General features: G+C 45.1%; 2 protein-coding genes across 2 annotated transcripts in view; one reads left to right on the forward strand and one right to left on the reverse strand.

Moving 5' to 3' along the window:
* DAB1 (DAB adaptor protein 1) overlaps nucleotides 1-23595 on the forward strand; it is a 964054-nt gene that overhangs the window by 101505 nt on the left and 838954 nt on the right. The window lies entirely within an intron of this gene.
* On the reverse strand, nucleotides 4846-6915 carry LOC144807789 (zinc finger protein 862-like). The gene has a single exon (XM_078673436.1). It carries the CDS (start codon nucleotides 6913-6915, stop codon nucleotides 4846-4848), a length of 2070 nt encoding a protein of 689 aa, XP_078529562.1.

The raw sequence follows: 23595 nt of genomic DNA on the forward strand, positions 1-23595 counted from the left end.
GCTACTTAGAATCCAGTTGCTCTGTTCCAAAAACTACAGCTTCTTCTTGGACTTGTAGTGTAATTGTGAAATGGACACTCAGCAGACTAGGGTTCTCTTGGGCCAATGTGTTTGCGAGGGTATCTTCAGTTACCTTTTTGTTTCAACACATGAGCTCTATCTGATGAGGGGGCATGGCTTGGCGCGCGCTGGACATGGCGGCTTTCTGCTGAGGCTCCTCGGACTGGAGCGAAGGTCCTGTGTATCCTTACTTTTGACGGCGGAGGAAAATGGATGATTAAATGTCGGAACATTTGCGGAACACGATGGGCTTAATTACGCTTCATAATATCGCCGGGGTATGCGTGGAATTATAATTCTTTGCTCTTCAGTAGGCGCAATAACATCGCTGCCACCATTTTGTTTTTTGCAAATAGCTGCAAATTGATTTTCAAGACTGCAATAACATGAATTAATACTCCAAATGCTTCCTGTTAGACCTGGCATCTTAGGCGTGGTTTCCCCCTATCTTTTTGCTTCTACCTCCTGTATTTTTGATGCTGTGCTGGATTTCGTTTTTGCTGGTTGAGATGCTTTGGGCACTTTGCCACTGCTGTTCAGTGTCTAAGTGCAAGTGCTCCCTGTATAAATTGTTATTGAGATTGGTTATCCATGATTGGCATATTTGTGTCAGCAAGAAGTCCCTAGTGCACTGAGTGTGCCAGGGCTCGTGATAACAAATGCTACTAGTGGGCCTGCAGCACTGATTGTGCCACCCACATGAGTAGCCCTAAAATGGTGTCTCAGGTCTACCACCGCAGTGTCTGTGTGCAGTCTGTGTACTGCCATGTCCTCCTGGTCAGTGTCCCCACTGGCCAGGCCTAACCCTTTCCTTTCTGTACTCATTTGTTACCCCTATGGAAGGCCAAGGTACCCCTTTGGGCAGGGTGCAGTGTATGTGAAAGGTAGAGCATGTACTTGTGCAGGTGACATGCTCTGGTATTGAACTACAACCATTTTCGTTTTTCACTACTGTAGGGCTATCTTGCCCCATAGGCTATCATGGGGGATGCTGGCTACAGTGGCTACGAGCATATTTACCCATAGGAGCAAGATAGGACATAAAAGTCTGGTATCCCTGAACTCAGAATTTAATAACACATCTTTTAGGAAAGGTTGTTTTTAAATCCTGTGTTTGAGAACATCACTTTTAGAAAGTAGCTGTTCTCTTGTCTGACCCTTCTGTGTGCCTTGGCCTGTTTGTGAATTGGCTGTCTGGTTTGAGAGTGACAGGGGCTGGGAGCCCTCAGGAGGCTGGCTGAGTCAGCCCTAGGCTGAATGACTGCATCGGCATCTTGAGTGGTGGGAGGGGATAGCACCTGGGCCTGAATAGGGCTGTGCCTGCCTTCGACAATGCTGGCTCCAACTCCTGCTGGGCGGCTGATGACCCTGCCCCTCTCCCTGAAAGGAAAGGAGAGGCCAGGAAAACAAAGTGCTCAAGGAACACCCAGAACTGGTTCAGACCGGGCTCAGAGCCCTCCTGCACTAAGGGATCAAAAACTTTTAGGGGTATAAGTACAGGACCCCTGACTACAGAAAATTAGATCACCCTGAAAACAAGAAGGAACCTCTGCCAAGGAGAAAGCTGGAAGACTGAAGAAGAAGGACTGCCCTGCTGTGTGATGCTGGACTGACCTGCAGTTGCTTTGCTGCCTAGGAGAGGGGAAGGACTTTGTTGTTGCAGGCTCCAAGGGCCTGTTATGAGCTGGCTCCCTGTTTTGAAGTCCCAGGAACAAAAGGACTTCATCCCCAGCTTCCCTGAGCTCTGCTGTGAGAGCTCTGTCCTTCCTAGAGTGCTTGGGCCAGTTGTGGTGCCTCTGGAAGTAGTTATTGTGTTGGGAAGCTGGAAACCAAGATTTGAGAGACTTTGCTACAGAAAAGTTATCGCATCGCTTTCTTGCGGAGCACATCCCCGACAGTGCGAGGAAATTCCCGCCGCTACGAAGGCCGAGATCGTCACAGCGCCTGTTGCTGCTGACGGAGACATCGCATCCTTCGTTTGCAGGAAGTTTACCATCGCTGCGAGCATCGTCGCAGAGCCTGTCATCGCTGGGTGAGATCACCGCACCGCTTGCTTGCAGACCGCATCCCATCGCTGCGAACATCGTCGCAGAGCCATCGTATCGAGGAGCTGTGAGAGGAAGATCGCCGCTGGATCGAGCATCATCGCCCCGGAGATCGTCACAGCCCCTACAGATCATCGCATCATGCCTTTGCGAGGAAAAACTTCCTACGGAACCTACGCACCGGAATCCATACAAGTCATCGCCTTCCTCCTCATACAGACTGGATTCATTGCAACACACCCGCTGCTGCAGCGGGGCTGTCGCCAACGCCTCCCCATGGTCTCAGGAGCAGCGCATCGCTTGTTTTCAACCGCACCAGCTTCTGCTTTGGATCTTTGTTGCATTTAAAAGGTACTGTTGGCAAAATGTGACGCAACTGTGAACTTTTCCCCCAACTGTCGATTATATTTATCGCAACTTTAAGAACTCTTTTGCAACCATATTCTTGAACTGTGTATGTTGGATTTTTGTCGTTTTTGGTCTTGTGTAGTTTAGACTAAATACCTTTATTTTTCTAAACTGTTTTGGAGTCAGTTTGTGGTGTTTTCACTGTGTTACTGTGAGTGTTGGTACAAATACTTTACACATTGCCTTTGATAAGCCTGACTGCTTGTGCCAAGCTACCAAGGGGGTGAGCAGAGGTTATCTAAAGAGTGTTTCCTCCTTACCATGACTAGAAGCAAGGGTCCCTATTTGGACAGTGGCACCTACCTCTGCCAACTAGAGAGCCCCAGTTCTAACACTTCCTAACATAATTTTTTAAGCTTGTTAGGATATTTAGTACGCTTACTTTGTCTCACACGGTCCTCTAAACCAGTTTCTCCTCACATTACTAAAATGTATGATGCGATGTGGTTATGACCGTCATTTTGTGTGACCTCCACAATTACATTTTACCACAATTTTTTACCAGCCTATAACTGAAGTTTCACAGCGAATACCTGGATTTGGTACTTTGAGGGCTTATTCACTTCACAAACCTGAAGGCTCTTGTTGTCATAGGCACCTATTCTGTCAACAGAAACCTGCTCAAGATTTAACCCTCATTTGTTTACGCTCGCTTTCAAACCTAGTCTCTACCATCTGTTATTGTGTCTCTTGGGGCTTTTTTTTCTTCATTTTACCTCAGGATTAATGGGCAGAGTGAAAGGTTCTTTTCTCAATGCACTAAGCAAAAACAGTCCTACATCAAATATTCTAAACTTTTTACTGAATTTTACAAGCTGGAAGGATCAGACTTACTTCTGGAAGAGGACATTAATGCAACAATGGATGCAGCTCAGGCCTTACCTAGCAAGTCCAACGTAAAATGCCTAAAAAAGGACCCACCTCCGCCACCTAAACCAGCCTCACCTGTCTCAATGGAACTTTTGCTGCAGGAAATAGGAGCGCTTCAGCCCTTTGTTGAAGAAACCAACTCTAAATTAAAAAAAATTCAGATAGCTAGTCCCAACTAGACTCAAGACTTACCGTAGTGGAGCAAAGTGTTTCCTCAATTAGCGAAACTACTAAAACTGTTACTCATCTGCATTCTCAAGTGACAACACTTTTGAAAAATGTTACCCAATTACTTAAAGATTCGCCAAAACAAACTAAACATTCATCTGTCTTTGATGAGCGCTCAGTCTTAAAATTTAAAGATGCTGAAATTTTACACAAATTCTCTCTCTTTTACAAATCTTTATACTCATCAGAAACCCAATCTACAGATCACTTACTATTGCACTTCTTCTCTGACATCCAAAAACCTCAACAAGCCCCTTTGGATCTTTCCCCCTTAGAGTCGGACCTCTCCCAACATGAACTTCTAAAAGCCCTTCAGAATCTCAAAAAAGAGAAAGCTCCTGCCCCGGATCGCTTTACCATTGAATTTATAACTATTTTTCTACACTTTTAATACGCAAACTACATTCAAAAATGTTGGGCCTAAATAAATTCTTCTGGATCATTCTCCGAAGCTCACATCTGTCTTATCCCTAAAGAAGGTAAATACTCTAAATATTGTAAAAACGACAGACCTATTTTGCTAGTCAATATTGATGATACATTTTTTTCTAAAGCACTAGCTATACGTCCTGACTCTTACCTCCGATAGTTAGTAAATAAGGAACAATCTGGCTTTGTCAAAGGGCGAGTTATTACTGACAATACAAGGTTCTTTTTTGATATTTTATCCAAATCTTCACATCTTGAACATCCTTTGGCGGCAATTGCACTGGATCAATGTTCCCTCTAATTTATTTCCTCTGTGTGCGGCAGTGGAGTGTCTCTGTGCGCTGCAATCATGGCTATGTGCGCCAGGAACCAGACCACGTGCGCGTGCAGCGCCAAATGTCACTCCAAACCTTGGCTTAAAAAAGTGAAAAGATGGTGCATTTTCACACAAACAGCTCCACGTTAAGCTTTTGCATATTGGGATTTGCATATTGGATAACGACGCCATGACATTGATTGGTTACACAGGCAAGTACACTTAAGGTTTAGAAAAGCACAAGACTCCAAAAGGTGGTACCATCATAAGATTTTACTAAATATTTTTAACTGGAGCACTGTTCATTGGGTGGGGAAATGTTGAGAGCCTATACAATATCACATATACACAATAAGTTACAAAATTACATAACATTTACAATTTTATGTGAAAGTTACTGAGTAATGTTGGGCTATCCCGCCAGGGATAGTTTGTAAAACTCAGACATACACGCAAAGATGGACTGTGTGAGAAGGACGTTCAGACAAGTCAAGTGGCATCACTAGATGGGTGACAGGCTTGCTTCTCACGGCGATCCTTGCCATTTTTCCAGTGCAGATAAACTTTATCAAGGTCAACTTTCCCATTCAGGAGGTCGGCCTTTGTCCTCATCAGCATATCCAAATGCTTCTGCTCTAGTCTATTCCTCAATTTGCTCCTTATAGTATTCATGAGGCTGAATCCTCGTTCACAATCTGCACTAGATGCTTGAAATGTTGCGCAGACATCAACTAGCTGAGACACCACACTATATTGAGCAGCATTGCGTACAGTGAAATTCACCATGTCTTGAAATGTGGTAAATAACCCACCCTTTACATGTTCTGCCACCACATATTTATAGTCTCTGTATTGTCGAACAACATCTTCTGGTGTTTCACAATCACCCAGGACCAAGACATTTTTATACTTTTCAACAAGTTTTTGTATATTCTCAGTCCCAAAATCAAAATGTGATTGTGTTGACATTGCCTGGATTTCAAAACTTGCCCATTCTTTCAGTTCGTCCTCAGGGAACCTTTTTTGCATGTGCTCACAAAGAAGGGAAACAAAGGACAGAATAGGCCCACTGTCAAATTCTTGCCTTTCCTTGTACAACACCATCATCTCTCTTACATTGCTGCTCCAAAAGACAGTGTCCCCCAAATACTGTTCCTTAATTTGGCCAATCTTTGCTCTTGCATACTGTACAGCTTCGACAGTAGTCAAAGAACTTTTTTGAAACACTTTGCACAATGATGCAAATTCACTCAGAATGTCATTAAGTACTGCAAGGGAAATATGGTAGTTTGAGTCAGATAGCTTTTTGTAACAATATTTAGCAACTGGATCATTCTCTTCAACTTTCTCATGCTCAAAGTACTTAAGAACAGCCTCGTAATTTCGAATTAGTGCTCCAACTGCAAAATGCCTCGAAAGCCACCGCACTTCATTCAATGGTCGAAAAGAGACCACTTCACAGTCAGTGACTAATGCCATTTCATCCAGCTTGGACTTCTTTGCAGGTGATCTGAAGAACACAGTGTAGACAGTCCTCAATAATGTCTCCATCTCTTTAATCATTGGAACCCTCTTCCAGGCATCATCAACTCCCAAATCTTCTCGATGAGCGACACAATGCTGCTCAACTAGATGGGGAATAGATTGTTTAAGGCGAGTAGCAACACCATTATTTTTACCCAGCATCACAGACGCACCATCGGATGTGAACATGACTATTTTCATGAGGTCCAGTTCATTGGCAGTGTAGAATTCCTTCACAGCAGTAGTGATAGCCTCAGCATTACAGCTAGTCAGCTTCACTATGCCCCCAAACTGTGTTTTGTGCTCTGTTGAGGTTACAGGTCGGTACTTGAAGTACAAAATGAGCATTTTTGTAACAGAAATATCTGTGCTCTCATCAATTATCAATGTGTGATACAAAGCGTTACGAAGTTCTGCCATACCTTCACTGTGTATCACGCTATTGATGGCCTCAAGGAACTCAAAGGCATAGTTCTTGCTCCTCCAGCTGTCTGGTATCTTCACATACAAAGCTAGATGGTCATGGATGTCTAGTACAGATAACATGGAAGTATTCATCTTGACAGCCAGCAACACATTGTTGATGAGAATCTTTATCTCCTCAGGCAGGGATCTGTGTCGTTCAACGACTTCCATCCTATTTGCTTTGTCAGTGGCACTTTCTGTCAGCATTGCCCGCACTCCAAAACCAAACCTGGCAGCAGCACTTCTGTTTCTCAATATCACCATGGCAGACTCGTGAACTTTGCTAATTAGATGGCGTTTCAGGTAATCCAATTTCCAGCCATCACTCCATTTCTTCCCTGTGGAAAAGTCCCCAATAATCTTGGCTTCTACACATGCTTTGCAAATTAGGCCCACGTCTGGACTGTATTGAAATAGTTCCCCAAGTTGCACGCAAACCTTGCTTCGTGATTTCTGTGTCTCAGCCTCCACAATTTCTTTCATCCACTCTTCCTTGAAGACAAGGCAACATTTCTTCCTTTGTGGTGAAGCATCACACTCTGCAGAAGGTACAGCTTTGCGCTTGAACATATTTGCAATAACTGGGTTTAGCCTGCAAAATAAAGGAACATGGTTAAAGTTGAAGCCTATGCTCATGATTGCAATCGGTCACATAATACTGAGGCATCGTCGGCAAAAGGTAGAGTGTAATTACCTGGATTTTTCTGTCCACTGCAGTGTCCTTTCAAACTTATATGTAGCACTGTCCGTAGAGCCTGCAATAGAAGTAAAGATTGTTACAGCACATTGTGAATTTGTAATACAGAAATATACCATGTGCACCATAGGGGGACTCTACCAAACAATTACCTACTCTGCTTGTTCTCACGTATGCCCGTTCAAATGTGTGGGGTACTGTCTGTGAAACCTACAACAGAAGAAAACATGGATAAGGTATGCGGTTATACTACAATGCACAAGATGCACCACAGTTTACCAAACAATTACCTGTTGTGCTTGTACTCACGTATGCCCGGTCAAATGTGTGGGGTACTGTCTGTGAAACCTACAACAGAAGAAAACATGGGTAAGGTATGTTGTTATATTACAATGTACAAAATGCACCACAGTTTAACTCTACCAAACAATTACCTGCTCTGCTTGTTCGCACGTATGCCCGTTCAAATGTGTGGGGTACTGTCTGTGAAACCTACAACAGAAGAAAACATGGATAAGGTATGCGGTTATACTACAATGCACAAGATGCACCACAGTTTACCAAACAATTACCTGTTGTGCTTGTACTCACATATGCCCGGTAAAATGTGTGGGGTACTGTCTGTGCAACCTACAACAGAAGAAAACATGGGTAAGGTATGTTGTTATATTACAATGTACAAGATGCACCACAGTTTAACTCTACCAAACAATTACCTGCTCTGCTTGTTCGCACGTATGCCCGTTCAAATGTGTGGGGTACTGTCTGTGAAACCTACAACAGAAGAAAACATGGATAAGGTATGTGGTTATACTACAATGCACAAGATGCACCACAGTTTACCAAACAATTACCTGTTTGTTCTGCCTGTACTCACGTCTGCCCGTACAACTGTATTTGTAGCACAGTCTCACAAACCTGTAAAAGAAAAGGGGTGCAGATTGTAAATCTATTTACCAAGCAGCCCCCAAATGCAACGTGGAACATAAACAGAATTACCTTGTCTTTGTGGGTCCTCACGCCTGACCATTCAAATAAAAATACCTTACAGACTGCAAAACCTGCAATTGAAGACAAAATGGTTAGCAAAGGCTCTAATAGTTACAAACAATGAATGGGACTGGCCCAGATACTCCACTAGGAAAAAGGACCAAATACTTACCTGGGATTCCACTTTAGGCAAATAGGCACATGCCCCTGTGCTTCATTATTAGCATCCATTAGGTTAAACTTATCTGCACCTCCCCACACAATCCAGCCACTCTCCTGCATTTTGTTTACCTTTTGCCATGTCAATGTTTTAACCGAGACGTGTCCCATTCACACACATTTGCTCAAATTGGTGTAATTTCTGATATATATATCCCATGTGATCATGCTCCTTGGAGGAATGAAACATGTCATGGAAAACACCGGTCTGATAATGGCAGATTAAAACCTTGCACTGCTTGCACCTTGATTCTGTGTGCTGGTCCGTGACTTTTGAAGGGAGTTTAAAGAGGTCTACACCTGAGGACTCTCCGCCGAGCACTAGGCGGCCAGGAGGTTCTGTATATATATATATATATACACATACACATATATATATATATATATACATAGACATATATATACACATACACATATATACACACATACACATATATACACACATACACATATATATACAGATATATATATACACATACACATATATAGATACAAATATATATACACATATATATATATATATATACACATACACATATATAAACATATACATTTTCCCTCTTCATTGCTTGATTTTGCGCACAAGAAAGTGTCACTCATAGTTGTTGAAATGTTATTCTTAACTACACTTAAATTATAAAAATGTCACATATAGCAATCTGAAACCTTGGCAGCTATGCAGAAGGAGTGGAGAAATGTCAATCATAATTACACTGAAATTTTGAACATGTCACACATAGCAATCCAAAACCTTGGCAGCTATGGCTTTCTCTACCCAGACCAGCTGCCTATACCAACAGTCCTTCACACCCCCTGTCCTTAATTCCTGTGGTCAATCTTTGCCCCGAGGCAGTAGCAGCACGAGTAGAGCCATTCATGAGGCTTTCTCGGTGCTGCCCATCCCTCGTACTTCATTAACATGGCTTTCCTCGCTATATTGTTAGTATATGGTCACTAGGAACTACAGACAATTTGTTCTCTGCGTAAGGCATTATTTATTTCACACGCCTCACAAAATTCAGTAGGCCTTTCTTTATATTATAATTACTCAGTCACTTCAGGATTTCTAATAATGTTAACTGTTGTCTCAAAAGATGGCAACCTAATCCATTCAGGCTTAAGGGTTTCTAAGATTGCTTCCCCCCCCCTCACTTTCTCTTAGTGCAGTTGCGTAATTTAAGTGTGTTTATGACTGTTGCAGTGGTTACTAAGAGTAATGAGCGAACTATCGAGGTATATGGGCACTTTCTTCCCTTAGGCATGCGTGTAAATGCCCTTGCCTACCTCACTAACCGTCTGTCAGATTTGCATTTTAGGATGTAGTATTTTTTTCCTGTATCTAATTGTCTGTTGTAGTAGACTTGTGCTGGGTGGGAGCTGCTCTCTTAAACTTCAGACATCAGAAGCATGGCGCCAGGGACGTGTAAATGTTGCATCTGGCCCTGAAAGCTAAATGAGGGACCTGCTGCGGTGATCGCCGGAGGCCTCCCCAGGAAGACGTCAGATGTACCTGGAGCAGAAGCCCTCGTTAATCTCACAGCTCCTTCGCTTTAATGAACACTTAGGTCATCCCTGCCAAGTATCACGCATCAGGCGTGATCCTAACGCATTGCAGTGTGGTGGTCCGCATCACCGCACTGAAATGCGAAGTCAGGCATTATAGGGATAGCGCCTGGCCTGCCTCTTGGCTATCTGTGAAAGGTAGGACTGCTATTAATGCCTCACAGACTGAAACCACCTCAACTCTGATTGAGTGGCAGCATGCCATCGCGTGTGCGCGCTCCCAGCAAGCATCTTCTTGGGGTTAACTGAGCAGCAGTAGCTACATTGTAACAGTTCCTGACACCGGCCGCGCAGAAACTAATAGGTGTGGCGGATGTCCTGCTGCGGTGGCACGAGCGGGTGGCTGCAATTTTATTGGAGGGAGGGCAGGACTGCACGCAGTAATGCTTTTAACACGGAGTGATATTTTAAAAGTTATTATTAATGAAGCTGAGCCCCGCCGCAATGCGAGTAACGGACTCGGACAGCCCCAACCCCCAGCACAGACCATGGTTAGTGGGCAGTGTGGAGCCCAGCACCCCACCGTGCTCCAGCTACCGCTGAGAGGTGACAGTGTCTGACTGAGAAAGAGTGCGTAGGCCGGTGCTAGATGAAAGGCCGCAGCGCGCTTGCAGCAGGAGTTGTTTCATCCCCGAGTCAGACGATAACGGAATAATTGCAGGAAAGAGCCAGTGAGCACACCATCCAGTGTGCAGCAAAACCTCGGGCGTTGTGGCGGCCGTCCAACAGGCCCGTACCAAATTGCCCTCGCTGCAAAGAAGTAAGTCATACGTTTGAAAAAAAACTTCCTAATAAAAATGTGCTGTTTTTTTTTTTTGCACGCCGCGCGGTCATGAACATGATTCCGATTCTGAGCGGACACACTATCTGCTCACTGTTTTAACTTGAGTCGAGGTGAGCCACTGTAGTGCCCGCTGGTCCAATTACTTAACTTTAATCACCGAGCCAAAGCGGCATTAAGTCTGCTGGCTGGTGTGATCTGGCGCTGCTTGTTAATTACTAGGATTGAGCCTGCTAAACTGTTGTCTTTTATGAAATAATACAGCCTGGCTGGGACCTAACATGTGGGCTGCTCGATGCTTGGTGCTGCCTGCCTGAAAGGGAGAAGGGCACACGCCGAGACTGTTGACTGTAAAAACATTAGACAGCTGACAACAGATCCATGGTGGGACCGCTTACATCCTGGGAGTCTCGCCAGGTTCTACGTGGGACAGGAAGTGGTCTGGAGTCCAGCGTGATGCACTGCATTATCAGGTTACAAGGGCTTCCATTTCTGGTGCTTTGAATCAGTTTTGAGATGTTATGACTGATTCTCAAATGAGTGCCATTTCTGATATTTATATTTTCCCCTTGTCTTCATTACTTTATTTTGCTCGCGAGAAAGTGTCAATCATAGTTTTTGAATGTCATCGAAATTATTATGTCACACATATCAATCTGAAACCTCGGCAGCTATGTTAGGTGTGGGTTCGGTAATGAGCCATCCGCAGCTGAGCCCGCTCCCAATCAACCATCACACCCCATTTCAATGTACCTCGACGGTATTTTTATTTTCAGAGCATGTTTTATTCAGATGCCAATGTCCCCCGCAGCCGCGCGTTACTAACAAAACAATACAGGAAGTTTAGAAACAAGGCAAATTAGCCTAAAAACACAGGCAGTGTTTCTAAACTTGCTGGATTGTATTGTTAGTAACGTGCGGCTGCGGGGGACACTGAGTGCTTTTTTTAAATATCCATGTTAATCGCAGCTCGTGAAGGGGCTGCGATTAACATGGATACTTAACTGCATTTCCACTACAGTCTCCCCCGCAGCCTCGCATTATGCAAGAACAGCGAGGAAACCGTGTGTGCCACCTAAGGGAGTCCAGTAACAAAAGAAATCAAGGGGCCACATAACACTTACCTCCACTCCAGTCCCGAGTGATGCCTTTCACCGCCGCTCACTGCCGACCGCCGCAATCACGAAATGCCTGTTTTTCGCGCCGCGCGCTTTTTAAAAGCGGTGGCGCGAATTCTCTCGCGGGATGTGCGCGCTCCACAAATGGGAGTGCGCGCTCAGGGGCTGGCAAGTGCGCGCGCGCGCGGGAGCGCGCCTTGTTGGGAACACTGCACTGGATGCCAAAAAGGTTTTTGATAGAGTTGAGTGGCAATATTTATTTTATACACTTCAATGGTTTGGATTTGGCCCCAATTTTATACATTTATTATCTTTTCTCTATTCTAATCCTCGCGGAGCAATCTTTGCCAATGGCTTAATTTCCTCATTTTTGACTTAGGAAGAGGGGTATGCCAGGGCTGTCCTTTTTCTCCTTTCCTTTTTTACTTGGCCCTAGAGCCTTTTTTATCCAAATTACGTCAAAACCCCAACATTTATGGATTTCAAACACCAAATGTTCACGTCAAGCTCGCAGCTTATGCTGATGATATTCTACTTTTTTTGTCCAAACCGGAAGAATCAATTCCAGCTTTTTTAGCGGAGGTGAAATCTTATTCACTCATTTCCGGATGCAAATTAAATAATGATAAGTGCGAAATACTACCGCTAAAAAAAACATACTTTTAGCTCATAATTTCAAGCTTCTCAATTTAAACGGAGTCCAAATCATATTAAATATTTAGGTTTACACTTTACACCATCAATTTAAAAAATCAATCAATCAGTCTCGAAGGCGCTGAGGGGAGAGGGTGCTGCTACTGTTCAAAGAGCCAGGTCTTGAGGAGCTTCCTGAAGGTGAGCAGGTCCTGGGTCTGCCGCAGATGGGTGTGGAGGGTGTCCCAGGTCTTGGCGGCGAGTAAGGAGAAGGATCTGCCACCGGATGTTGCTCATTGGATGCGGAGACTGCTGCGAGGGGAGGCTGGCGGAGCGGAGCAGGCGGGCAGGGGTGTAGAAGGTGAGTATGTTGTTCAGGTAAGCTGGTCCGGTGTTGTGGAGTGCTTTGTGCATGTGGGTGAGGAGCTTGAAGGTAATCCTCTTGTTGACGGGGAGCCAGTGCAGGTCTCTTAGGTGGGAGGTGATGCGGCTGCATCGAGGGATGTTGAGGATCAGGCGGGCGGAGGCGTTCTGGATGCGTTGCAGCCGTTGTAGGTGTTTGGTCGGAATTCCTGCATAGAGTGCGTTGCCGTAGTCCAGCCTGCTGCTGACGAAGGCTTGGGTCACCGTTCTTCTGGTTTCGGTTGGGATCCACTTGTAGATCCTGCGAAGCATGCGGAGGGTGTTGTAACATGAGGAGGAGAAAGCATTGACCTGCTTTGACATGGAGAGGGAGGAGTCGAGGATGAATCCTAGGTTGCGTGCATGGTCCGTGGGTGTCTGTGCTGTTCCCAGTGTGGTCGGCCACCAGGAGTCGTCCCAGGCAGAAGGTGTGAGGCTGAGGATGAGGACTTCTGTCTTCTCCGAGTTCAGTTTCAGGCGGCTGCCCCTCATCCACTCGGCGACGGCCTTCATTCCGGTTTTGGCGGTGTGCGGGTCCTTGGTGAGGGAGAGAATGAGCTGGTTGTCGTCGGCGTAGGAGATGATGTTCAAGTCATGTTGGTGGGCCACTTGTGCGAGCGGGGCCATGTAGACGTTGAACAGGGTCGGGCTGAGGGATGAGCCCTGAGGGTACGCCACAGATGATGTCGGAGGCTTTGGATCGGAAGGGTGGGAGGCGGACTCTCTGGGTTCTGCCAGAGAGGAAAGACGTGGTATAGTCCAGGGCCTTCTTCTGGATTGCAGCATCTTGGAGGTGTGTTATTAGTGTGCAGTGGCAGACCGTGTCGAAGGCGGCTGACAGGTCCAGGAGGATGAGGGCTGAGGTTTCGCCATTGTCAAGTTGGCTCCTGATGTTGTCTGTGGCGGCGATGAGGGCTGTCTCGGTGCTATAGTTTCATCTGAATCCGGACTGGGATGGGTCTAAGATGTTGTTGTCCTCGAGATATAGCCAGGTTCTGAGCTGGGATGGGGCAGTGAGATAAATAACGGTGATGGATCAAGCCCTGATCTTTGGACTGGGTAAGAGTGGTCTGCTTAATTCAGACACTCTGTTCATCACCACCCCCTTTTCTGAATCGTTGTCCTCGAGATGGCGGGTCAGCTGGATGTTGGCGATTTTCTCGATGACCTTCACCGGGAAGGGGAGCAGGGAGATGGGCCGGAAGTTCTTGAGGTCCTTGGGGTCCGCCTTGGGCTTCTTGAGGAGGGAATTGATTTTGGCGTACTTCCAGCTTTCCGGGAATGTTGCTGTGTCGAAGGAGAGGTTGATGATCTTCCGTAGTTGGGGGCGATGGTTGCGTCTGCTTTGTTGAAGACATGGTGAGGACAGGGGTCAGACAGGGATCCTGAGTGGATGGAGTTCATGACCTTGCGTGTCTCGTCGTCGTTGACGTGGGCCCAGGAGGTTAGCTGGTTGGTGCAGGTGGCGTTCGGGGTGGGGTCTGTCGTGGTCGGGGTGGACGGGGTGTTGAGACTGTCGTGGATGTCAGCGATTTTGCGATGCGAGAGCGGGATGCCGTTGGTGTTGGCGCTGGGGTTGGAGAGTTCCTTCACTATGTTGAAGAGCTCTTTGCTGTTGTGTGCGTTGTTATCCAGGCGGGTTTTGAAGGAGGATCTCTTGGCTGTTCTAAGGAGGTGGTAATGTCTGCGGATGGCGTCCTTGTGGGCTGTGTGGCTGTCTGGTGTGCGGTCGTGGAGCCACTTCTTCTCCAGTTTCTGGCATGTCCGTTTGGAGGTCTGGAGTTCTTCGGTGAACCAGGCGGTTTTCTTGCTGTGGTGGTTGATGGAGGGTTTCTTGAGTGGGGCGAGAGTGTTGGCGAAGTCGTCGATCCACTGTCTGAGGTTATGGGCGGCGGCGTCTGGGTCGGTGGGTGGGTTCTGGGCAAGGGTGGAGGTCAGTTGGTCTTCGGTAATTTTGCTCCAGCAGCGGTGGGGCAGCTGTTGGGTGCGGTGGTGCGTGGTTGGTTTCTTGAAGATGAAGTGGATAAAACTGGGTAAAACTGGACAATACCCTATCTATGAAGGGTCAGATTTCAGCAGTAGTAGGTCAGTGCTTTGCGCTACTACGTACTACTCCAAAATATCTTCCCCTCCTGTTTTTAGAGGCCAGAAGAGTAGTGATCCATGCCATGATCACTTTGCGTCTTTACTATGCACCCAGGAATGTAGCAACTGACAGGCTAATGTTAATTAGTCTACTGGAGCTTCAAGGACACAAAGTCCAACTTTTTATAAGTTACTTTCCCTATATATTTAGCAAACATCGCAATTGAGTGGGACTTTTAATACATATTTAAAACAGTGGTTGAATTAATACTGTTGCTAATTCCGCATTCCAAAATTAGCAAAACGCATTTTAATTGTACTTTAGTTTATCACTAAACGGGGATATCTAGTTGGCAGAGGTAGGTATCTTTGTTGAAATAGGAACTCTTGCTTCTATTCAGGGTAAGGGGGATGCACTTCTGAAATAACCCATGCTCACCCCCTTGGTAGCTTGGCACGAGCAGACAGGCTTATCTCAGAGGCAGTGCATAAAGCATTTGTGAACACATACAGTAATACAGTGAAAACACTACAAATGGACACCAGACCAGTTTAGAAAAATAAGTAATCTTTATCTAAACCAAACAAGAGCAAACGACAAAAATCACAATACAGTAATAAAAATATTACTTTCAAATGATATAGTTCAAAGCAAATTGCAGATGCAACAGTTTTCACACAAAGTACCTTGGATGTGTAGCGCACACAAACAAATAAGGTCGCAGGGAAGGTGATGCATTGGTTCCTTATAGTCAGGGATGGTGATGCGTTGCTTTCTTGCTCCGAGGGAGGTGATGCATTGGTTCCTTAACGGTGAGGGGGTGATGCGTCAGTTTCTGACTGCATGAGGATGTGATGCCTCGGTTTCATACTGCGTCCTCCAATGATGTGACAAACTTGGCAACTTGGTGCGATGCGATGATCCAGAACGATGTGTGGGTACTTGAAGCTGCACAGCAGGGCTTGCGTCAATATAGGTACGGTGATCTCAGGCTTCGGAGATCGGTGCACTTGATGCAGCGTCTGGCGATTTCTCGAGCTGCGGGCAATCGCTGCAACGATTTCTTTAGCGATCCATCGGAAACAGGTGCAGATGTGTTGCGCTTCTTGCATACCTCCTGAGGTCGAAAACAATAACAGGAACCTCTTATCAGGTCAGAACTCCCAGCAAGGAAGTTCAGGGGAGCTGGAGGTGAAGTCTTTGTGTCCCTGAGAATTCAAAACAGGAGGCAAGTTCAGTTTCAATCCTGTGGAGATCTTCCTCAAGCAGGGGACACAGCAAACAGCAAAGTCCTTTTCCCTTTCCTTGGCAGAAAGTAGCCACTGCAGGTCACCCCCAGACAGCAAATAGCACAGGGGCATTATTCCTCCTCAGTTTCTCCAGCTCTTTTCCCTGGCAAAGGTTCCTCTTGATTTCCCAGAAGTGATCTCTGAAGTCTTTTCTATCCCTGAGACTTCAAACAGGAGGCACGCTCTATTTCAAACCCTTGGAGAAAACGCTAACAACAGGATGATGAAAGCACAGTCCAGTCCATTCCCTGGCCAGGACATAAGCAACCACTGCAGGCCAACCCAAACTGCACACAGCACAGGGGCAGTACTCCTCTTCTAACTTTCCCGTTTCTTCTTCCTAGCAGGTTCCTTAGTTCAGCAGTAATCTAAAAGTCTGGGGGCTGGGTCTCTCTTTTTATACAGTAAATCTCTGTGTTTTCTCCTGGCCCAGGGCTCTGAGCCCAGTCCAAACTAGTTTTGGGGAGCACTTTGCAAGTGCACAACAACCTCCATTGTCAGTGTGAGCCATGGCTCCGGACACACCACATTGTAGAAGGCAGGCACAGCCCTATTCAGGTGCAGGTGCTGCTCGTCCCACCACTCCAAATGCAGACCAGGCCTATTCAGCCTAGGGCTAACTCATCCAGACTCTCTGGAGCCATTGCACATCCCCAGCCCCTGTCACTCCAAAGCCAGACAGTCAATACACATCCTAGCAGAGGCACACTGAAGGGCTAAGCAAGAAAATACCTACTTTCTAAAAGTGGTATTTTCAAACACAGAATGTAAAAATCTCCCTCACTAAAAGATGGATTTTAACATTCTGAGTTCAGGCATACTAAACTTTATTCTCCTACCATTCTATCATATGGGAACAGGTAGCCTTGCAATAGTAAAGACTAAATTGGCTGTATTTCACTATCACAACATGCCACACACACAAGGGCATGTCCTACCTTTCACATACACTGCACTCTGCCCACAGGGGTTCCTTGGATCTTCCTTAGGGCAAACTAACATGTAAGAAAAGAAAAGGTTCGGGCCTGGCATGTGGGTGCACTTGTCAAGTCAACATGACAGTACCAGACTGCACACAGGCTCTACAATGGCAGGACTGAGTTACATTTACAGGCTGCCTATGTGGGTGGCACAATCACTGCTGCAGGCCCACTAGCAGCATTTGATGGCATACACAGGCATCAAATGGGCATACACAGTGCACTGTACTATGGACTGACTAGTAAATCAGATAGGCCAATCATGGAATCACCAATCCACAACAACAATTTACCGGGAGAGCATATGTATTTTAGCACTGATCAGCAGTGGGAAAGTGCCTAGAGTCGTACCACCACTAACAACAAGTCACACAAAATAAAAGAGGAAGGCAAAATGTTCTGGGAAAACCCTGCAAAAAGGGCCAAGTCCAACACAACCCTTTACGGAGAAAATAGCTTTTGGGGGCTGGTCATTGTAAGAACATGTCAATATACAACTCTTGCATGTTTCGCTTTTAAATACTAGACACCCAAACTTGTGGGCTACAAGGCCTACTTAAGGATGACTTAGTATTTAAAAGTAGGGATCATTCCTTTAAAAATGGTTTATTTTGACAGGTTCACCTGCAAGTTTAACGGGTACAGCCGTAAGGCTGTACACGTAGGCCTGAAGCCATACTTTCCTTATCAGCCTAATGGATCACACAATAAGTGCTGTAGTTCACACATGACATTTAACTTTCCATGCAATCAGTGTATTATTCTGCACCTTATAAATTGGCCTTATGAAAAGTGTAATATGCCAGTGGTTGATTAGTCAATTGTATCATGTTTTAGAGGTCAGAGCACACACACTCAGGACTGTCCACAGTGCTCCAGTGTGCAAAGATCAAAACTCAGCAATCCCAGTCAGGAGAAATGAGGGTTACAATTCAAAAAGACAGATTTTCTCATATTCATAACTTGTAAATGAATGTAATCCAAATTTGCTTAAGTCTGATAGTAGAGAGATCAATATATTGCAAGACACTCAATGCTCTTTATCAATTTATTTGCACACCCATCAATGTAGATTGACTCAGTGTCATGTTTGACTTTCAGCCAGCCTTGTCATTTTTCTGAAGATCACTTTTCCTTCAGGGTGTGCCATTTCCTCTTTCTTGTAAATACGGCCTTAAATATTACAAAAAACAAAGTATAATCTCTTTTTAGAAAACTAGTTTCATGATAATTTATTTGAAACAATGCTATTTTATCAACTTATTTTACCATTGTATTTGGAGAAAGTCTGCTGTCCAAAAAATCATTTGTTTTCGTTTAAAATGTTACTTTCTATCAATACTACTCTGATCTACAAAGGAAAAGAGGTTTTGCAACTTCAGAATATCTAATAACAGAGACGGTTCAGCCTATGGGTGGATCATGGAAATGTCAATGCAATGCAACAAAGCTCTTTTCTAATTACAAAAACAAATCACACCCCTTCAGAAAAGGACAAATGTTTCTATTTAGTCACTACTGCACACTGTTGTTCACCTTTTCAAAAGTGTTAAATAGGGGTTAAAAGAATCAGTCTAATATTCACCATAATAGAAATTTAAGTTTAAGGGAGTGACTATTTCTTTCAGGCATTATAATACTGTAATGATTGTTTCTTGATTTTGTTTTTTTCTCATAGTTATGATTTTCTATCTAGAAACTCTTAAACAAAGCTTCCATATAATTTTTTTGTTTACTGAAGAAACAGTTGCACTTGCATGAAATTATCTACCTCTTACAACCACTTAGTCTCAGTTTTTTAATTCTGAGCTATTTTCTTGCCAATGCCTGTTTGTTGTCTTAGAATCTGTTTTCTACTAAAGGAAACCCATTCTTTTACCCATGAATGCGTTGTGACACGTATCCTCCCCAAATCCCACCTGTCCCCCCTTAAATCTATTCTCCATTCAACAGCTCGCTTCATTTATGGGGCCAAAAGAAGCGACCACATCACACCCATGCTATCCACCCTCCGCTGGCTTCCCATCGAGGCAAGAGCTATCTACAAGACTGCCTGCATCACCCACTAAGCCTTGCACTCCTCCTCTCCTTGCTACCTGGCGAATAAACTGAAACTCTCTGGAGGCTCTAGACCATCACGTAATGCGGAACATTTACTGCTTGAACCTCCCACTTTCAAGAAGGAAAGATCGATGGCCTAATCCTTTTCAGGCAACGCGGTGAGAATCTGGAACTCACTTCCGCCTCAGCTCTGGACCACCACCTCCTCCCAGGCCTTCAAAACTGACCTCAAAGTTCTCCTCCTTCAAAGACACTTCCAAATGTATTTCACACCCTCTCTATTATCTGAAGGAAGACCCTCCATTATAGAGAATCCTTTTCTCCATGACTATGGAAGTGCCTTCCCAGTGTGTTCTGTCAGCTATTGCAGTATTATCCTTCTACCTGTGTTTGGTACTCGTTTGTAACATGCACACATCACTTTTCTCTTGTAACACACTGTTTGCTACCTCTTACATTTTGTTTGCTTTAGATACTTGCACAAGTGCCACCATTGCCTGCGTAACGTTTGTTCTTGTGCTTGAGTGTCTGCCATTTATTGCAGTATTAATCCTCTACTTGTACTTTGTACGCTGTCGTAACCTGCACCCATGTCACTTTTTCTTCCCGTAATGCACCGTTTGCTACCTCTTGTATTTTGTTTGCTCACAATTGTCATTTTTTCCTCAAGCAACTTAACGTTTGCTTTTGTAATGTTCTCCTCATGTATCAGTTCTGTTCCTAATGTGAAGCGCTCTGACACCTTCGGGTAAAGTCTGCGCTATATGAAAACAAATAAAATAGATAAATAAATAAAGTGTATATGCATGCAACTTGATGCATTTGTCACGAGGTGTGTGCATGGGTGCATCATGGCGCATTTGCATGCATGTCATGATGCTTGGCGGCCATTTTTAATTTACCCTTCTATCATTTTGGTTGGTATTATCAGAACAGTAAATTGAAATGCGAATAAAAAGGAAAAAGTGCACACTCTATGAGGTGTTTCCGTCACCCCCTACTGTTTATGTTCGCAGCCAGACAATCTATACTAATTATATTAAGATAAAACTTTTAACATCCCATACGGTTTTTGCCTCTAACCAAGTGTTTTCATCTCTGCCAAGCTGAAGCCGAAAGCCATGGGAAGTGCCCAAAGAGCTTGACATTTGGCTGGGCAAGTTGGTAGTAGTGGGTACTTTCCGTTCTCCTGTGTGCTACAATTAGAGGCCCATTATTACTAAGATGAAGAAAACCCCATTATTTCCCTCACCTGGATCTACTGATGAAACAGTCATCAGTAGGTTTCAGGAGAGGGAGCAACTACAGTTTTATGAGTTGGTCTCCTATGGTTCCATGAGAAAGTACGAACTTCTGAGGGAAACGGGTATACTTCACCTGATTAATGTGGTCAATATCATTTTTCTCCAGTATTGGACAAAGACATTTTGCATTTTTTGAGCAAACGAAATTTCTAGGTGAAATACCCCCAGTCCATAGTGTTGCCAGGGACATGTGATTTGGATGGGTTGATAATGACTGTTACCAGCTTTGTTGGTGACACTTGTAATAAGGGCCACTAAAAATAAGGACCACTAGTGCCAAGGACCTTAGTGGTTGTGCTTGGGTTTGTCTTTCATCATAGAGCTGGAGAAAAATAGTGTTTAGAACCCGATATTTTCACTTAAATTACTTAAATTAACATATACAAAAACCTGAATTGTATGGCAAAATTGACTTGGCCCAAGATATCCATCAAAAGGAAAATGTGAATGCAAAGTCTGAGCCTTGCAAAGCAGTACGTGTTGGGGATAGTCACAGATGGGAACAGAGAGCGGGACAATGCATGGCCATGCATCGTTGATAATGGCAAGGATTACTGGGTACTGGTCGAGTCAGGCCAGCTGGGAACATTTGTGAGGCTTTTGGGGCGATGTGCTTGGTATAAGGAGGACCCCCTCTGTTTCCCTAAGTTGCAACCTACAGCATCAGGAACAGGTACCCACTTACTACAGGCAGCTCCACTCTTCATGTGAAAATCTACAGACTTACTTTAAAAAACCTCTGCTTTGTTGTGAGATATTGAGCGTCACAATTTCTAACACTTCTAGCAAAAACATAATATACTGTCTGCGTACTTGAATAAGACAGACAGTCATATCGATTGTGGGAAAATGTGCCCTTCTCAGCATTGGCAGCAGCTGCTCCCTGTGGAGTGTTTTCATTTCCTCAAAGATTCTTCACCTCAAATTCCCTCCAAGCTGATCTGAGGTAGTGGAACTATCTTCTGACATTGTCTGTGATTACATATTTCTCTTCCTTTCCCTAAATCAACATGAACAGGACTTCGCTTGATTAGCGCCTCTGTCAGTAAAAAAAGGACCATTGAAAAACGAAGAGGACAAAAATGTTGAAATAATAAGTTGTGACTCACATTTTTGTGTGAACCATTTAACAAATATTTAGTGCTAAAAGAATCAAATGCTACTATCTTTGCTCTTTTGCTTTTATATACCGCTTTAACTAAATCACAAACCAAACTGCACTGTAATATTTACTTTAATGCTTACTTACCTCTAACACTTACTCAGAAACCATTCCTTATTCTCTTTATATCTTTTTAGGTCTCGGCAACGAGAACTATTGTCGCCATGTAAGCTCGCAAGGGAGTACAGAGCGGTGCACGAGCCGACCAGGGTCTGTGGACGCGCACACACGCAGGCAGGCAGGCACACACCAGACAGACACAGACAGACACACGCACGCGCACACGCGCACGCACACACGCACACACACACACACACACACCCTCCCTCTCTGCCCACTCCCTCTCTGCCGCCCCCCCCCTCTACCCCCACTCACCGGGCTCTTTCCCTCTGCAGCGGGTCAGTCACGGCAGCAGGCAGGCTCGGTGTCTTCTCCGGCGATCTTCAGCTGATGTGCACGCTCACGCTGCGTCTCCTGCGCGCCCACCAGCTGTTTCGCGCCCGTTGATCCTCAGCTTGTGATTACTACTCCTTCTAACCCGGAATCTAAATTACTATTTCTTGGTTCTCTAACTCCACTCTGTTGATTCGTAACAAACTGATATTCAGCACATTTCACAGTCTCGCTTTTGCTTCTCATAAATACAATAAGATTATTTTAAGCAATGTCTACCCTTCTTTTGGTTCTGTGCCTATTATGCTTCGGACTATAGAGTTTTAGAAAGTGTGGTGGAAGATTCCATGATATCAGCGGCGTGCACAGTGCAGAGTGAGTGTGCAGAGTGCAGAGTAGTGAGTGCAGAGTAGTGAGTGCAGAGTAGTGAGTGCAGAGTAGTGAGTGCAGAGTAGTGAGTGCAGAGTAGTGAGTGTGCAGAGTAGTGAGTGCAGAGTAGTGAGTGCAGAGTAGTGAGTGCAGAGTAGTGAGTGTGCAGAGTAGTGAGTGCGCAGAGTAGTGAGTGCGCAGAGTAGTGAGTGCGCAGAGTAGTGAGTGCAGAGTAGTGAGTGCAGAGTAGTGAGTGCAGAGTAGTGAGTGCAGAGTAGTGAGTGCAGAGTAGTGAGTGCAGAGTAGTGAGTGTGCAGAGTGAGTGTGCAGAGTGAGTGTGCAAAGTAGTGAGTGCAGAGTAGTGAGTGCAGAGTAGTGAGTGCAGAGGAGTGAGTGCGCAGAGTAGTGAGTGCGCAGAGTAGTGAGTGCAGAGTAGTGAGTGCAGAGTAGTGAGTGCAGAGTAGTAAGTGCAGAGTAGTGAGTGCAGAGTAGTGAGTGCAGAGTAGTGAGTAGTGAGTGCAGAGTAGTGAGTAGTGAGTGCAGAGTAGTGAGTGCAGAGTAGTGAGTAGTGAGTGCAGAGTAGTGAGTGCAGAGTAGTGAGTAGTGAGTAGTGAGTGCAGAGTAGAGAGTGCAGAGTAGTGAGTAGTGAGTGCAGAGTAGTGAGTAGTGAGTGCAGAGGAGTGAGTGCAGAGTAGTGAGTAGTGAGTGCAGAGTAGTGAGTAGTGAGTGCAGAGTAGTAAGTAGTGAGTGCTGAGTAGTGAGTGCAGAGTAGTGAGTAGTGAGTGCAGAGTAGTGAGTGCAGAGTAGTGAGTAGTGAGTGCAGAGTAGTGAGTAGTGAGTGCTGAGTAGTGAGTGCAGAGTAGTGAGTGCAGAGTAGTGAGTGCAGAGTAGTGAGTGCAGAGTAGTGAGTGCAGAGTAGTGAGTGCAGAGTAGTGAGTAGTGAGTGCAGAGTAGTGAGTGCAGAGTAGTGAGTAGTGAGTGCAGAGTAGTGAGTAGTGAGTAGTGAGTGCAGAGTAGTGAGTGCAGAGTAGTGAGTAGTGAGTGCAGAATAGTGAGTGCAGAGTGCAGAGTAGTGAGTGCAGAATAGTGAGTGCAGAGTAGTGAGTAGTGAGTGCAGAGTAGTGAGTAGTGAGTGCAGAGTAGTGAGTGCAGAGTGCAGAGTAGTGAGTGCAGAGTGCAGAGTAGTGAGTGCAGAGTGCAGTG

Source organism: Lissotriton helveticus, chromosome 1_2 (genome assembly GCF_964261635.1).
Source record: "Lissotriton helveticus chromosome 1_2, aLisHel1.1, whole genome shotgun sequence".
In the NCBI taxonomy this organism is placed as follows: Eukaryota; Metazoa; Chordata; class Amphibia; order Caudata; family Salamandridae; genus Lissotriton; species Lissotriton helveticus.